The sequence below is a fragment of the Spodoptera frugiperda genome, chromosome 19, assembly GCF_023101765.2.
Source record: "Spodoptera frugiperda isolate SF20-4 chromosome 19, AGI-APGP_CSIRO_Sfru_2.0, whole genome shotgun sequence".
Taxonomy (NCBI): Eukaryota; Metazoa; Arthropoda; class Insecta; order Lepidoptera; family Noctuidae; genus Spodoptera; species Spodoptera frugiperda.
Genome location: NC_064230.1, coordinates 3,439,664 through 3,458,289, shown reverse-complemented (window position 1 = coordinate 3,458,289; position 18,626 = coordinate 3,439,664). Strand labels below are relative to the sequence as shown.

The window sequence follows — 18,626 nt, the reverse complement described above, 5'->3', positions numbered from 1 at the left end:
CGCCGATCGCTTACCATCAGGTGATCCGTCTGCTCGTTACCGGCTTATCTCAAGTTGTAATGCCCCAAGTGTTGCAAGCGTTCATAGGTCACGGTAACAGCACCAGGTGAAACCGCGGTAGTAACTAGTGATTGATTAAATAGTATATTAAAATTACATCCATCAGTCCACCACAGATGAGGCCCATTAGGGCTGCCAGATCCGGAGCTACGGACTACCTAGCGGGTTTACCGTGGCTCTGGTTCGAAAAGCCGGAATAGGAACGCTGTGGTTTTTAGTCAGTAAGAGTCTGACACTCCGTCTCGCCTCGTCCAAGGCGAGAGAAGTCATCGGATGATTTTCCCCGCTCAAAAAAAAGAGGAGAAGAAAAAGAAAACGATAGTTTCCACTTCCCTCGGTGAATTTAATGCAGGAGACAGAATGACTTAAGCCTTAAGGCACAAAAGAGACTGCACAACTGAGTGATTGACTATAATCTATACTAATATTATAAAGCTGAAGAGTTTGTTTGTTTGAACGCGCTAATCTCCGAGACTACTGGTCCGATTTGAATAATTCTTTTTATGTTGAATAGTGCATTTATCGAGGAAGGCTATAGGCTATAAAACATCACGCTATGACCAATAGGAGCCAAGCAGAGCGGGTGAAACTGCGCGGAAGTAGCTAGTAGTGAAATATACTTACTTATACCCATACTCCTCAAGCAGGTACCTAAGCACGGGCGGTAGGATGATACTGCCGAATGCGCTGCCCGACATGCATATACCGTTGGCCAGCCCCCTTAGGCGCACGAAGTATGACGTCACTATGTACACTGTAGGGGGGAAGGCTAACCCAGCGCCCGTGCCCACCATGGCACCGAAACTGAAATGGAAGGGAGGAAATTATATGTTTAACTGACTTAAAAAAGGAGTTTCAATTCTCTGGTGTTTCTGGTGTTTATGGGCGGCGGCGTTTGCTTACCATCAGGTGATACGTCTGCTCGTTTACAATAAAAAAAGGAGGAAGGTTCTTATTTTGACCAAAATGTATGTTTATGCGTGATTATCTCGCGTTTGGCTGAAAGGATTTTGATTAGGTTTTCAGCATAGTCTTTTTCACACTTTGATTTTAGGTATAAACAATTTAAATAACATTTTTCATAAACGATTAAGTGTAGGAGAGCCATTCTTTAGTACGAATGGATCGGTTCGAGCGATACCATGGTCGAGCAGGAAACCGACGTGAAACAACGCTTGCATTATGTCGCTGAGGTTACCGACTACCCTATATCTCCCCTTCCCAATCCCCGATTTCCCATCAACCCTTAAATCTCTAACCCCCAAAAGGCCGGCAACGCACTTGTAACACCTCTGTTGTTTCGAGTGTCCATGGGCGGCGGCGATTGTTAACCATCAGGTGATCCGTCAGCTCGTTTACCAGCTTATACCATAAAAAAACAAAGCAAAAATATAGTTACCTGAAGTATAAATAAGTAATAGAGAACGCACAGCTACTGAATATCATTCCAAACGCTGCGAAACTGCCGCCTATCAGCGTCACCGTGCGATACGACCATTTCACTGATAATATCGATGATAGAGGTCCTGGAAACACACATAGAAAAATATTACGTCTTTGACTGCCAATAGAAAACTGTTGAAGGCAAATCCTCCGCTAACGTCGGTCACCGGTGACCACCACGGCGTTCAATGTGTCAAAAACAAATATCAAATATTTTTTTTTCGGTTTTTCAAAAATTTCTCAGTAGTAGCACGGAGTCTGGAATTGTGCCCAGTATATGGCAAAAGGCTCACCCTCTATTACATGAGACTTATAACACAAATTGTGAAAAGTGGGTGTACATTGTATTGCGGCATTACGTGCCGTAATGTGCACTTCTGTCTACTTCTTCGGGGATAAAAGGCATGACGTTGCAATAACTTTCATGAGACATACTATATTAATTATTATGTTATCGGCTTACTGACGTAACTGTTTGACGAGGATATATGACGATTGTCGCGCTGCTACTGCTAACGCAGTAAATCGCCGGGTCGGTGTCGCGGGATGCTGCTCATGAATATGAGCCTCTAGCATGGCTTGAAACTAGTCGAGTTCTTCGTCAAACAGTTACGTAAGGAAACCGATAACATAATAATTAAATCAAATGTTTTGTTTGAAGTACATCAAAAACGACACTTGAAAGTAAAAGAAAATAAACGCTCGCGCCCCGCGGGTTAAAAAGTATCCTATCACTTATACATTTTTTATAAGTGAAAATACAACCAACTCACCCAAACTGCTGTACAAGAAGTAACACAGCGCCACGATGCCTGATGATGCAGAGGCGCTGGACTGGAACACATCATTGAACTCCACCAGAAGTACTCCGAACGATTTGATCGTACCAGGGATTAAGATGTTCACTAGCGTTGCACCTGTGGAAGGCATATTAGGGGTAAATTATATTATAGAATCACATCATCAGCCTAATCTTAGAAAGTACATATAAATCGAAAAAAAAGTCACATTGGTTTGGTAGGTTTCGGACCCGCACTCTCATACATAAGCAGCGGGCGTTTTAAACCACTGGGCCACCTTTAATGAAACCGCGCAAAAATCACAATCGGCCGCATAAAAAATAGGTACAAACCTATTTAAAAATTCCCCCTCTTTCAACCGAAAAACTATGCTTCTATTTATCATATTCAATCTAGAATGCTTGTTGATAATTCTAAATGAGAATTTTAATAAATATGGGGTATTTTATGTGTGTGTGGCGACAATCTGACAAGTGACAGATGATAGAAGTCGCACATAGACTATCGACGAGCAAATCAATGGATGACGTCACAAATATCCTGCATCGCACATACGAAGTTTACATGCGAATTAACACGGATAGAAAATCCCAACGAACAACAGTTGGGCAGAAAGCCCGCCAGGCACGATCACCTCGCCTGGTCGGAGGATCCTCCTTTTCTTAGGGAACTTTACTCTCTGTTCTCTAAATGTGTAATTCAGCACGAATGACCAGGGACTCGGGGAAACTGGTACTGGCTCTTGTAACCCTCTGGTGTTGCGAGTGTCCATAGTCGACACCGATTGTTTACCATCAGGTGATCCGTCTGAGTAGACTTGACTTGTTAGCAAATGAGTATTTGCCGTCCTATTTCAGTTATGGTCTGGCAAATTACTAACGCACTAACCCCACTACCCATCAGGTGGGTCCAACTCTCAATCCTCAAATTCCTAATCCCCAAATAATCGAATCACGAATCCTGAAATCCCTAAAAGGTAAGCATCGCACTTGTAACTCCTCTGGAGTTGCGACACCGCTTGCTTACCATCAGGTGATCTGACTACTCGTTTACATTTAGTTTCCCTTCCCCCAGCATCTCAACGGAGTTTGAATGGCCATGGTCTGGCAGATTACCTACGAGAACGCACCATCCCCACTTTCCGTCAGGTGGGTCCAACTCCCAACCCTCAAATCCCTAATCTTCAAATAACCGAGTCACTAATCCAGAAATCCCTTAACGATAAGGATTGCCCTTGAAACGTCTCTGGTGTTGCGAGTGTCCATGGGTGGCGCCGATTGCTTACCATCAGGTGATCCACCTACTGGGGCCTTAGTCTGCTATTACAATTGTGTCAGAATGGTCTATCATTGAGCAGTGCAACAGGGACGGAGCTATGTAGGTTGTATAGCTCCATCCCTCTTGCAATTGTAATAGCAGACTAAGGCCCCTGGTTTCTGATCCGGAGCTGCGGACTACCTAGCGGGTTTACCGGGGCTCCGGCTCGAAAAGCAGGAGAAGGAACGGGGTGGTTTTTAGTCAGTAAGAGTCTGACACTCCCTCTCGCCTTGCCCAAAGCGGGAGAAGCCATTGGATGATTTTCGCCCCTCAAAAAAAGGCCCCTGGTTAGCCATAAAAAGTGAAGTTTCCCCTCCCCCAGCATCTCAACGGAGTTTGAATGGCCATGGTCTGGCAGATTACCTACGAGAACGCACCATCCCCACTTTCCGTCAGGCGGCACCATCTCCCAGTCGCGTTCCGGCGCCGGGCCGATCGTGAACCGGCCGCCGCATACCGCGTTCGAGTCCTCCGGTAACTTCACTGTGGACAACGAGACATATTTTATTTTTTACTAAAAAACGTGCCCCACATCCTGTGTCGTATGCGTTTACAAACATACAAGTTCACATACACATAAACGCTCCAGACCCGGAACAATAATCTCAAGATCACACAAAGATTTGTTCCGTGCGGGAATCGAACCTGATACACGTTGCAGGGCAGTTAATTGCCCAGCCACCACACCAACCGTGCAGTCACTAGTTTTCACCAGATATCGCCAATGAAAAGTATCCTTTCACCCAAGTCACTAGTTTTCACCAGCGCCAGCCAAACGTATCCTAGTACCCAAGTCAGGTGATAACCTGTCTGTATACTAAATATCATCAAAATCTGTCCAGTAGTTTCAGCGTGATTGATGGGCAAGCATCCAAACAAACAAACCTTTCACATTATTTTTTATGAAAAATGTAAAGAGAGATCTATGTGTATAAACATAACTTTGGACAAGAGCGACAATACAGTGCAAAACAAGGTAAGTTCAGTTCCATACACCGTGTCTGTTAATGGTGTCTAAATAATTCAAATAGCGTTTGGCTTCTACCAATCATATTCATTAGTACACACATAGCTTAGCACTGGTGCAGACGCGGAGACTCCGCTAAGCTGTTTTTATATGGAAACATGCGTGCTATGAATGGCTTCCCTACAATAGATATGCGCATTCCTCTCGGTCACGTACGTTCACGTCTTCGTACCATAGTTAAATAGCACGTCTCATGGCAAAGAATAGAAATAGGGGATTTCTATTCTAACTAAAACGATTCAAGCTAAACAAAGAAATCTTGCTAAATCATTCGCTTACGTCACCATCATAGATCTATTCAAGAAAAAGCATTCCCTATTCTTATTTTGGCAAAAGCGTGGTCTGACCTAATGACCTAAAGCGAGTTAGGTATTGGTATATTTCCCATTCTATTTTCTTGGCACTAGTTTTCCATATTATTAATCTAGCTCCAGTCTAGGGCATTCAAATGGGGTGACGTTAGGTATCCATTAACATTCCTAAAGAGTCTGATTCCATAAATACGAAGAAACAAGGACGCTTCAGGATTCTTTTCCACAAGAGATGTGCTTTTTTTTAATGGGACAAGCCCGCCACAACCTCCCATACCGCTGCAACTCCTGTGCACCAGGATCTACAGTAGATACAACCATGGAAACACCGGAACACTGAAGTCCGGCGCGTCCCAGGGAAATGAATGACTGTCTTGGATCCCGCAACGAAACAAATCAGAAGATGTTATAAGAGGAGAAGAAAAAGTGTGCTATGCTACGAAGATGTAATAGCTAAGCTGTGAAACGATGTGACCGTTTCCACTGATATTAAGCTATGTAGCTGTGAGAGTGTAAAGAACTAACATAAAGGTATAAAAGATAATAGAGCCTGCTGCTTGCCATAAGAGATTTGTTTTTAAAATCCGCACTGCCACCACTTCACCAAGAACCTCTTAGGTATACATTCTATGGGTGCTTTTCCACCAGATATGTTGTCTAGGAATGTCACGGACATGCGGCGCTACTGTTATAATGCCGTATTGGTAGTGTTCTCCGGAGCTGCGGACTACCTAGCGGGTTTACCGGGGCTCCGGCTCGAAAAACAGGAGAAGGAACGGGGTGGTTTTAAGTCAGTAAGAGTGTGACACTCCCTCTCGCCTCGCCCAAGGCGGGAGAAGTCATAGGACGATTTTCACCGCTCAAAAAAAAATTGGTAGTTTTCAAATTTACTCATAAAGAATAATGCACTTTTTGGCTTAACTACTGGGCCTTTTTCCCTCATTTTTCGTATGTTGTCAGCCAAGATGATAACAAAAACGTGGTTTAAATTAAGTCATAAGTAACAGTATGTAAGTAAGAAGGGCATGGCATGGTCCGGTAATCCCATAAAGATAACCGAAGCACACCATTATTAAGAGCAAGTTAAAAATATAGTATTTATAGACGGTTGCGCCCACAGACTGGCCAGCTGCCAATTTTGGAACTGGAGACGTGATATACGGGTAGACATTCGTTCGAGCCGAGTTCGTTGGTTTTTTTTTTACTAAGGGTTTTTTTTTTTTTTGAGGGGGGAAAATCATCCAATGACTTCTCTCGTCTAGGGCGAGGCGAGAGGGAGTGTCAGATTCTTACTGACTAAAAACCACCCCGTTCCTATTCCTGCTTTTCGAACCGGAGCCCCGGTAAACCCGCTGGGTAGTCCGCAGCTCCGGAGGTAAAATATTAGACACGTATTCTTTTATTTTAACATAAAATATAACAATACTTTGATAAAACGAATCAAAGTTTACGATTAATTTCTACGATATAGAAGTGACGTCACGCGACATTTGAAATCGATATATCTTCCAAAGTATTTGTTTCTGTAAGAAAAAAAATACGTGTGTAATGTTTTAAAATAATCTACAAAAAGGACATTAAAAGAAAAACTAGTCATCTACCCTATTATTTCTAAATCGGCACTATACAGGGTGTAAGCGGAACGCTCCCAAACGTCGCAAACAGGTGATGGTAAAAAACACAGAACATATAAAGAGAGTAGAAATGAAATAGTTCCTGATTTGTATCAGAACGCGTGTCGCCGTTTCTCCCACCCTTTAATTTCACTACAAGCAAGAGACCAATGTCTGAGCGGATTACCCCCACAAATAAATAACACACATTTAAATCTCGAATTTGCTATTGGTTGTCACACAAACGCAATGACTGCATTTGACGTACACTCTAACACGCAAAAAAACTCATGTATGCTAGGGCGAGACAAAGGTCGATTGTTGATATCGATAAAATTTAAGTAATCTTGTTTTTGTTTTACAAGTATTGTTGAATATTGTGAAATTGTATTCATGCGAAATAGAAACCAAGTAATAAAAGTAAAATAAATAAAAAATACATAACTGAATTTTAAAACCAATTTTATTACTCAATAAGTTAAAAATCAGTAAAAAATAAATAAATCATGGGCACTTTTGAACGTCAAAGCAAATATAATAATATTAATAACGTCTGTCTGTCGGTCAGCCCTCTAGTGAAGCTATTTGCTCGTTCCAAAGTGTAGATTCCTATGGAGAAGATCGAAGATCTGTTCGTTCGATCTTTTTCAAATAGATTCACAATACAATTCTTGATAACATTGCTTTTCTTTGCATCGATTGCTTGAACTATGTGAGAACAATGTAAAACTAATATTCAGTCAAAGCGATAGAAAAAAAACCTTAAGAACAACAAAATTAATACAGTCTGGAGCTGACCAGTCCCAGTTGACAGCGCTCGTTCACCAACATGACACGTACACCAGCACCGTCCAACTCAACCATGTTGCAGGGAATCGAACGATCCAATGCCCGTGCCACCGCCAGTGAGACATTTGAGTGAGCATGACAACTCTAAGCTGACACAAATGCATTCTACTAGTCTAATTTAGCTAATTACAGGGCTCTCACATTTACAATAATCTGTATAAAGTACAGAACACATTGAAATAACATGGTTATATTATTTCATTTTTTAAATTTACGAAAGATGATATTTTAAATATAGCCATTTTTAGACAAAAAAACTGATTTAAAGAGACTAATTTAAAATTTTCTAAAATAAAATCAGTTTACTTACTGAATTACACATTGCGATATTGTGCGGATAAACGCCTAATTTTAAGTTTCTTTTCCCTGACTTTGTTATTATGTAATTATCAACATCGAAATGTTGCGAACGAAATATGCTACATTTAGTAGGAATCCAGGAGCCCATAGTACAGGTTTTCCTAGTTTGGGTTCCTGAATCCCACCACTTGTCATTTCAAATGTTTTAAACCTGGTCGTGTAACTTGCTACATAATTTATTATACTATTAATTATTATATAAGCTTAGTTTTTAAGACCAATGTCTGTATAAATATGGTGGAGATAAAAATATACGCAGTTTCTAATCTGTGTGGTGGAACTTGAAAAAAAAAAAAATTAATTCTACCAGTTGTGTCAATCCACAATTTTGTTACACCTGGATCTGTTGGAAACCTAAAACATAATATTAAAATAAATCATATGTCACATTCTATAAAAAAATAAAAACATAAAACTCACTCAAAATCTATATTACTAATTAGTCGTAATAAATAATACTTATTATTTAAATTATAAAGTGTGCTATTGATTATAATAGACTGTATCATAGTAACAATCGACATTGATTACAAATTTGCCCAACACTATAGATGTCATAGATTTTGTGGAAATGAGCTTTTGTTTCGGTACTCGGGACTCTCGCAATGGACGTCATACATTGCGCGATTGCTCACGTAGTGCAAGATTGTACTCATCTATCGCAAGCAATGTATTACTATTAGTCTGCTTGCGATTATATCGTTTTTGTCTATAAATTTCATAATACTAATGTTATAATTACAAATATCACACGTATTTTTATGTTTTTGGACTTACCGGTGAAAAGAAATTCCTTCTCGTGCTATGCTACACACCTGGTTTCTTTTCCGACACGTTATAATAGCGCAAGACGGCATAATATAATATTTTTGCGGAGATACGTACGCTGTCAAAACATGACAGCGATTGCTAGCCGGTAAGTATGAACATTTGAGCGTTATGACAGCGCGCAGTACGCCGGCTCGCACCCTCGGCACGCGTGGCCCGCCCACAAGGCCAATCCAGTCTCTTTCTTTTATCCATGGTAAAAAACGTGTATTATTTAAAAAAGAAAAAATGAATTCAATGTTTATTTTAAGTAATAATAGTTGTAATCTAATGCTGAATTTTAATATAGCATGAATAATACAAACACAAAAACGATTAAAATTATAAAAACATAAACAATTTGTGGCGTTTTTCGGGAGCGTTCCGCTTACACCCTGTATAGGAAGTCTCCAATAGTTTTGCAAATGCTGCAAAGTCAAAGTCAAAGTCAAATTTTTTTATTTCAAATAGACCAGGACTTTTGAACGTCTGTCTGTCGATCAGTCCTCTAGTTGCTCTATTAGCTCGTTCCAAAGTGTAGATTCCTATGGAGAAGAACGAACAAGAAACTCCATAGGTTACTCTTTTTCAATGAGATTCACAATATAATTCCTGCCCGCGCGGTTACTAGTCTTGACTAGCGATGCCGCACTGGCCCGTATGTTCGGCTACACATTCTACCTCCGAAACATTATCACAATGTACGATCTGACCTCCAAACATATTAGACTGTAACACGCGACGGTACAGAAACTACGCTCTTATATTAAACACTTTATTTACTTCAAGAAAATCTTATGAATATTATTACAGTGAAACTTGGTTAAGTGGGACATGTACCCTTTTTTTTAAGGAGGGCAAAACATCCAATGCCTTTCACTCACTCACTCAGTGTCAGACTCTTACTGACTAAAAACCACCCCGTTCCTACTCCTGCTCTTCAAGCCGGAGCCCCGGTAAACCCGCTAGGTAATCCGCAGCTCGGACCTATACCCTTAGTACGAGTTTGCTTTACGCTTAAAGTAATCGAAACGAGAGCGCGTTCGGCACTCAGATTGGCCGGCTTGAATAAACCAACCTATTACTAATCAAAGCATCAATTTGTGGATCACGCAGTGTTGCTCAATGCGGAAATCGGATCCGATTATACGACAGCCAGTTGTCCAGCCACCGATACAGTTGTGCTGACAAATTTTTGGAGAGTGATATATGTAGCTGTACTTGGAAAACTACTCTATTGCGTCTACCACACGTGCATGCCTGACCACCATATAATATTAAAATAAGTTGGACTTTCCTTCCTGACGCTATAACTCCAGAACGCACGACCTGATTTTCACGGTTTTGCATTAGTTGGAAAGGTCTCGGGCTCCGTGAGGTTTATAGCATATAAGAAAATTCAAGAAAAAATCAAGAGAAAAGCAGAACAGCTTGAAAAATCTTTGGTAACGAAACGGAGTTCGCCGGTTTTGCTAGTATAGTATAGAACCAAAGAAAACTGAAGAGATTATTTAGAGATTTGTGGGTACATATTTAAGCGTGTCATATATTAAATCATTTATACATAACATAACAGTATAAATAGAAACAGCAATAAACAGTTTATGAGCAGTTAACAGATGAAATAATACAACGATATTAATGATCCGTGACACTGAAATGGGGCATGGATGATTGTCACAAATATCGGTAGTTAATGCCAAGGGCAGTAGTGAAGATACCCCAAGCTGTCAAATTAATAGATTATCAATTTTATCGCTTTTGTAATAAAGCCTTGTTGTGACGGCAGAGTGTAATATACTAGCTACTGTCGCGCGGTTTCACCCGTTCTGCTATGCAATTTTTTAAATCATTCCAGTATCATTAGTACAGCGGCGGACTACCTAGCGGGTTTACCGGGGCTCAGACTCGGAAAGCAGGAGTAGGAACGGGGTGGTTTTTAGTCAGTAAGAGTCTGACACTCCCACTCGCCTTGCCCAAGGCGGGAGAAGTCATTGGATGATTTTCCGCTCACAAAAAAAATGCACCATTAGTACGAGTTTGCTTTACGTTACGTTTAAAGTAATCGAAACGAGTGATTGACCGGTTCGAATAAACCAAATAATACGAATACGAACTGATGGTGAACTGTCGCAGTTTATGGATGGTGACGATGAAAATGTAAATTGGACGCAAGACTCAAGGATCAGGAGTGGTGAACTTATGGACTGCCGACAGTGGATATAAAGCTTCTGATGACTTTATTTTGTCATTCAATGACTTCTACCGCTTTGGGTGAGGCGGGAGAGTGTCAGGACAGTACCCTCAGTATGAGTTTGCTTTACATATAAAATAATCCAAACAAAAGTGCTTTCGTTCGCTCTGATTGGCCGTCTCTAATAAACCAACCAATCCCGCTCCCGCTTCGATAAATTTGAAACGTAAAGTAAACTCATACTAAGGGACATGACTTAAAGACAAAAAATAATGAAGCAGTTTTTAATACGCACACAGCTCGACGTAACACTCTCCCGTATAACTCCAGATACAAAATTACCATTATTTTTAGCCAGCATTTAATTAACTGAATCGCTTTCAGATTTCTGCCACTGTTTAGAGTACTGTACTAACAAACTGTTTAACTGAAAATTACTGTTTACATTGCTGAATTCAACTGAATTTTTAAACGCGTAAGAATGTTTTCCCGTAACTTTTTTAACACACTAGCTTCTGCCCACGTTCCCGTGGGATAAAAAGCAGCCTATGTGTTATTCCGGACATTTGACTGCACGGTTGGCGCGGTGGCTGGGCAACCGGCTTCCACGCAACGTGTAGCAACTTCGGTTCCCGCACGGAGCAACACTTTGTGTGATCCACAAATTGTTGTTGCGGGTCTGGGTGTCATGTGTATGTGAACTTGTATGTTTGTAAACGCACCCACGACACAGGAGAAAATCCTACTGTGGGGCAACGTTTAAAAAAAAAACTCCTGTTCCAAATTTCCTTCAACCGTTTTGACGTGATTGAGTAAGAAACGTACACACAAAGTCATAAACATCAACAATAATACATAGTGGTGGACATTTCGCAAAAAAAAAAAATGTTATCGGCTTACTCACGTAACTGTTTGACATAGCAGCGCGACAATCGCCGCGTCGTGTGTCGCGGAATGCTGCTCATGAATAATATGAGCCTCTAGCATGGCTTGAAACTAGTCGAGTTCCTCAACAAACAGTTACGTGAGTAAGCCGATAACATAATAATTAATTTAGTATGTTTCTCGAAAGTAATAAAAAAGAAATATTTTATATTTTTTTCCTTTGATAGACCAATTTATTACGTCAAGTTGTTCTTAAAACCTCCATCTCATTGTATATGCCCGATCGTTGACTTATGACTCACAACGCACAGCTGTTGTTGTTACAGATAACAGCCACCAAGTTTTTATGTCTGTTTTGTTTCATACAAATCTGTGTCATGCACGGAAGATTCCTTGTTGCTATGCCTTTTTTGGTAAATATTTTTTTAAACTTTCTTTACGGTATTGAGCATGAAGCAAATACAAAGAAATGTCATAACTGGATTTCCCTTTAACATAATGCGTGACACTTTACAGGGAGCGCGGGACGTTACAAACCACGCCCCTCTCTATTTTCCATCTAGCAGTCCCATACTACAATCACGTTGCTAATTGTCCACATTTTAATATGTCATTTTCTGAAGAGGGGAACCATCCATAGTATATGTCCTTAGCAGGCATAGCACACATCCATAGCACGCATGTATAAAACATATCATATGTAGTTGAGTCCGTTTCCATCAGTGCTAAGCTATTCATTACACATGTAATGAATATGATTGGTGCAAGCCTAACGCATCCACGGCAACGTGGCATAGCACATATCTGAAAGCACCTTTAATGTGTGTGTCCGCAGCTCCGGATCCTGTGTCGCGGCTACGTTTCACAAATACGTAAGTTCACATACACATCACACACAGACTAGGAACAATAATAATTTGTAGATTACTCAAACAATGCTGTGTTAATGTAAGTCGTAACACGTGCCCAACCACAGCGTGAACCGTGCAGTCGTTTACAATGTAATCAGATAAAGCAACAAAATAATTGCATATTAATATTAATGCATTTTTTTTTCGATTTATAGGCGATTGACGGACAACAAACAGCTGTAATATTGCGCGTTGCAAGGTAATGTGGTTTTGTTAATAAGTATAACTAACTATAAAGTCAGACTGACTGACTGACTGACATAGTGATCTATCAACTCACAGCCCAAACCACTGGACGGGCTGAAATTTCGCATGCAGGTAGATGTTATGACGTAGGCATCCGCTAAGAAAGGATTTTGATCAATTCTACCCCCAAGGGTATAAAATAGGGGATGAAAGTTTGTATGAAACTTTGTCAAATTAAACCGATCAATCTGGGATTATATGCATCAAGCTACTATGATGTTCACGTAGGAATCCACTAAGGATAATGTATATGGACGTAAGTTTGTCACGTAAAAACTACTGGAAGAATTTACATGTGGCACAATTTTAAAGAAAGAAAATTAAGGGATTTTTTTAAAGGGGAAAAAACATCCAATCACTTCATTCCCCTTGGGCGAGGCGAGAGAGAGTGTCAGACTCTTACTGACTAAAAACCACCCCGTTCCTACTCCTGATTTTCGAGCCGGAGCCCCGGTAAGCCCGCTAGGTAGTCCGCAGCTCCGGAAAATTAAAGGATAGAGAATGAATACTCACAATTATCACAATTCCGATCGCACATCGCACTGCGCACAAGCACATTTTGTTCCAATGAAATCTAAGAACACAACCTATACTTGCAGCCTGCGTGTGGGCAAATAACAATGCATAGCATACTGTTTAATAGCGTTGCGTGCGAAGTACAAGGCTTGGAGGAAGGGCAGCAATTATATTATCATCAATAAATATCTTAATTCTGTTGATTGGTTAAGTAGTTGCTTATTTGTTAAAGAGGGGGGGAAATCATCTAATGACTTCATTTCACTTCAGTTCTGTTAAGGACCACTGTAACTATTGACTTTTTATAGGTGGGGTCGTTCACAAACATACAAGTTCACATACACATGACACCCAGACCCGTAACAACAATCTGTGGATCACATAAAGAGTTGTTCCGTGCGGGAATCGAACCCGCGAACACGTTGCAAAGCAGCCAGTTGCCTAGACACCGCGTCAATTGTGCAATCAATATTACTATTGACTTTTTACATGTGGACACTCTGATTTTTCTTTCACTCTTAAAAATAGTGGCTTTTGCTTTATTGAAATCAGTTGCCTATTTTGATATACTTCTTCTTTCTGGTCGTTCCCTCAATGCTGAGGATCGTGACTGTATGTCAATCTTCTCCACTCGGTTTCTGCAAATATTACCGCTTGTATCCGGCCTCCAGTCACCTCCTTGAGTTGGTCCACAGATCTAGCTGGCGCTCTTCACTAGCGCGCTTCCCCTCCATTTGTCCGAGAATGATGAGTTTCTCCAGGCTGGCAATGAGATCGCATTATGTGCCCAAAGAAACATCCTTTCCTGGTCGTAGTCAGCAGGCGCCTGGTAACCTTCAGCTCTTCGAGCTGGAGACATTGGTTCTCATAGCTGTCCAAGGAATGCGTAGCAGCTTTCTCCAGCACCACATTTCAAAGGCATGGATCTTTTTGCAGTCCTTTTTCCTGATACACCAAGTCTGTACAGGAAGATAGAGAAGACCAACGTACGAACCAAACGCATCTTAGTTACTCGGCGAATATTACGGTCTTTCCAGATTTTATCGAGGCTAGTCATATACTTAAGTTTATTTTTTTACGGACCATTTATTGTCTTCGACGGATAGTCGTCTCCCCTAGTCTTTTTCTTTTTCCAAGTACATTTTTGCCTTTGTATGTATCTTAAAACTGTTTCTAAATAATACAGTCTGAAAGTGTTTCGCTTAGACAAATATTCATTAGCAATAAGGTCGAATGTGGCATAACAGTTCTGATTCACCGCAGTCAAATAATAATATGTCCCTTAATGCGAAGTTCAGACGAAATGAGTACCTATATGTATTGGAACACCTAGTCGGTCTAGACAGTAGGTACATAACGCTAGCTGCATATAGTTGAAGGTAGGTAGTCTAGACATTTGATGCAGGACAATGAACTATGGAACCTGTGTTTGGTTCCTGATATAAGTTGTATTTGGTTTTTTGGGCCGTGAATATTAATTTTACAGTCTACTGTCGATAATTGATATATTTTTAGAGTCAACTGTCGAAAACTTAAACATTTGTGTATGTTTTTGTTATTTTGCACAAGAATGGGGTCACAATCAAAACATAAACGCATCCATCAACAACCTATAAGTGGCCACTACCGACAAAAGACCTCGTCTCGCACGAAGAAGGTTTAAGCATTAATCACCACACTTGCTCAATGCGTTTGGCGATTTTAAACTTCAGAACTTCACCTTAGTGCATGAGAAGCTGGCGTCTTAAGCCTCCGGGCCCCAACGACATTATTTCTATATATAAAAATCAATTGCTGTTCGTTGATCTCGCTAAAACTCGAGACCGGCTGGACCGATTTCGCAAATTTTGGTCTTGAATTATTTGTGGCAGTCCAGGAAAGGTTGAGAAAAGGTGAGAAAAAACATGTTTTTGGCGGTACGAAGTTTGTTGGGCCAGCTAGCTAATATATACATGTATTATTCATTCACTCTCAAAAGAGAATAAATAATACATACAAAGGCGATACGAATAAAAGTATAGGTACCAATTACAATACGACCTCTATATTTTTCCACAATACTCAAAACTTTCCTGTTTACACACACAAATGATAAATAGCAATTACTTACTAGGTATAATTAATTGTGTAATATTAAAACAAAACAATAACAAACGGGCCGCGTATCATATACTTTACAATACTGGGTAAAATGCTGACAGATGTGTAACATAATATCATACTATTGCCTGTAGTATGTATAAGTAGGGAATCAAATGGGTGCATTCCACCATGCTACGTTGTTGCATAATATGGTTTTTTTTATAGGTATAAGCCTCAAAACGAGCAGAGGGAGTCACCTGCTGATAAGCAACCACCGCCTCCCTTGAGCCGACACCCAAAACCCACAGGTAGTCGGCATTTCCGTGATGAATATGTTAATATCAGGATGGCCACCATGAGATATTGCTATGCTATGTTGCTGTGATGCGTTTGGCTTCCACCATTGATTCATTTTCATTGGTACACATAGCTTAGCACTTAGTGGATACGGACTCAGCTAAGTTATGTTTTTTTATACAGAAAGATGCATGCTATGGACGGCTTCCCTACTATCGATACATCGCATACTCGATCTGCGTATCTTCCTCGCACAGCTACAAGCTTCCTCACACAGCTACATAGCTTAGTATCAGTAATCACATAGTTTCACAGCTTAGCTATTACATCTTCGTATAGCCTAGCTACATAGCACGTCTCTGATCGAAAAACACCCTTACAAGTGAGGGTGCAGAACACGCACACTTTTTTGCTCGTTTGCCCCCTTTTCCATAAAAAACCCACGCGAAGAGAAGTAGTAACACGACACAATAATAACATAGCTGATGAAATATTCACAGAAACTTACATTTTGGAAAAAACAGGCATGACGTCATAAGTCATAACTCATAACACATCTTTGTCCGACTACAAAGAAAATATTGTATGCACACAAAAATATTTATTTACATAATATACTATTTTTATTTACATAGTACAGTGAAATCCTTGAATTCGATCATTATAGAAAATCGACACTTTATTTAAAATTATGACAGTCAAGTAGAAATTAGCAAGTCGCTAATTTCGTGTGAACGAGGCATGATTTATTCGACGAAGGCAATTTTCTCAATAATCAGCCTTATTTTTACGAAAATAGAGTTGAATTTTCAATGATCTAGTGGTATGGCTTACCATTTTGAGAATTATGACGTTCTAAAGTCAATTTTTCCATAATCAGCCTTATTTTAACGTGTATAGAGTTGAATTTTCACTGGTCTAGTGGTATTGTTTTCAATTGTGAGTGCTATGGCGCAAGAAATAAGGTTGATATTTCAATGATCCAGTTAAACAATTGTTTAGACAGTTATTTGTCAAATTATCGCCCGATTAGTTAAAGTGTTATGAACTCAATATTCTGGGTAATTCGATAAAATCTTCATTGCTTTTTGTACACAAATATCAACTCTGTTTTCTACATTCCAAGGTTGAATTTAGATTGGCAATCGTTTTGTTGGTCTACCAGAAATATGAAAATCTTTGAGTCTCATAAATCTGCTAATTTAAGAAATATCAGTAAAAGTACATAGATATTGATTTACAGCCATAACATTGCCCTTTTTAGTTCCAGAAGGGGTAGACAGAACAGCCATGCATCTACTTTACACCACTTATGTATGAGTCTCAAAGGTAAGTACATAAACTAGAACGATAAAGAAGAACATTAGCTTCGCCCGCGTTCCCTTTTTTATGGTATAAGCCGGTAAACGAGCAGACGGATGGTAAGCAATTGCCGCCGCCCATGGACACCCGAAACACCAGAGGCGTTACAAGTGCGTTGCTGGCCTTTTGGGGGTTATTAGTTTGAGAGTTGTTGGAAAATCAGGGATTAGGAAGATTGGGAAGGGGGTTAATTGGGCCTCCGGTAACCTCACTCACACAACGAAACACTACGCAAGCGTTGTTTCACGTCGGTTTTCTGTGAGCTGCGGTCTACCAAGGGGGTTTACCGGGGCTCCAGCTCGAAAAGCAGGAGTAGGAACGGAGTAGTTTTTAGCCAGTAAGAGTCTGACACTCCCTCTTATCACGGGAACGGAAAAAAACGGGATTGTGCGTTGTAATTGAAAAAGCCGTCACCTAAACCAGGTGTCACATTCATAAGATTTCTCACGTGTTAATAACAAATCGATAAGTTATAATTATTCCGTCTTTGTCAAGGCGAAGGTCGACTGAAATGGCATAAATATCGATTCATAGGTATAAACACTTAATTAAGTTGCGTATCGCTTGTTTATGGAATGGGGGGGCAAATGAGCCGACGGTTCACCTGATGGTAAGCGATCAGCGCCAAATTTCATCAAAATCCGTGCAGTAGTTTCAGCGTGCTTGACGGACAAACATCCAAAAAGAATGAACTTTCTGATTTATAATATTAGTGTGAAGTGTGATACATCTTTAGTTCTCATAAACATTCATCATAATCAACGATATACTATCTTACAGCTGACCAAAGGCCGCTTCTCACACGGAGAAGGAATGAGCATTAATCACCACGCTTGCTCAATGCGGATTAGCGATGTCAAACTTAGTTATAATTCAAAAATACAAGTCCAGGTTTCCTCACGATGTTTTCCTTCACCGTATGTCAATGGTATCTAAATAATCTTACAAGTTAACAGTTGTAATATTAGTAGGAATATTTTATTTATATATACAACTAAATATTTCAAAGAAAACCGAAAATTAAATTAAGTAAATAATGAAATTAATCAAGTATTAAATTAACTCTTTGCTCAAATTAGTTCAAAGAGAATCATGCACTTTTTACCTATTTCGCTTAGCCAAGATGATAACAAATATGTGGTTTAAATTAAATCATAAGAGGTTTCCCCATACGGTATATAATATAAAGATAGATATTTCCTACCTTTCAGTTTTTTATATCGATGTTTCACCATTTTATGAACACTATCACTGAATAAAACTACTACTCCGATGAACGCAACTTACGAGACAGCGTGGAAAAGAAAAAAATACGAACTACCCGCCTATTTTAACTTTTTGACTGAACGTTATCAAAGGAAAGTTATCTACCTGCATTTTTTGAGATTTTGATTGACATTTTTGAAGTGTCATCAGTATTCAAGTATTTATTGCATCCATAGGTTTTTTTTTTATGTTAGATGGGTCGACGCCGACGTTTGGCCGCTATCTCGCCTGATGGTAAGTGATGATGCGGCCTACGATGGAGCACGTCTGCCCATAAGCA

The 18,626-nt window shown here is 40.0% G+C and overlaps 1 protein-coding gene across 6 annotated transcripts in view; it reads right to left on the bottom strand.

Moving 5' to 3' along the window:
* Positions 1 to 18,626, bottom strand: part of LOC118281055 (monocarboxylate transporter 12) — a 122,878-nt gene that overhangs the window by 81,075 nt on the left and 23,177 nt on the right. For 3 of the 6 annotated variants that reach the window (XR_007706350.1, XR_007706351.1, XM_050700936.1), the window contains exons 3-6: positions 3,984 to 4,103; positions 2,277 to 2,420; positions 1,460 to 1,586; positions 685 to 864 (exon numbers count right to left, since the gene is read on the bottom strand). Coding sequence is in view for 4 of the 6 variants with exons in the window: in XM_050700936.1 (XP_050556893.1) it covers positions 685 to 864; positions 1,460 to 1,586; positions 2,277 to 2,420; positions 3,984 to 4,103 (571 nt within the window). In the remaining 2 variants the exon portion in view is untranslated. Of the gene's footprint in view, positions 1 to 684; positions 865 to 1,459; positions 1,587 to 2,276; positions 2,421 to 3,983; positions 4,104 to 18,284; positions 18,405 to 18,626 lie in introns of those variants that run through there. The other 3 variants (XM_050700937.1, XM_050700939.1, XM_050700938.1) reach the window with 3 other exon arrangements.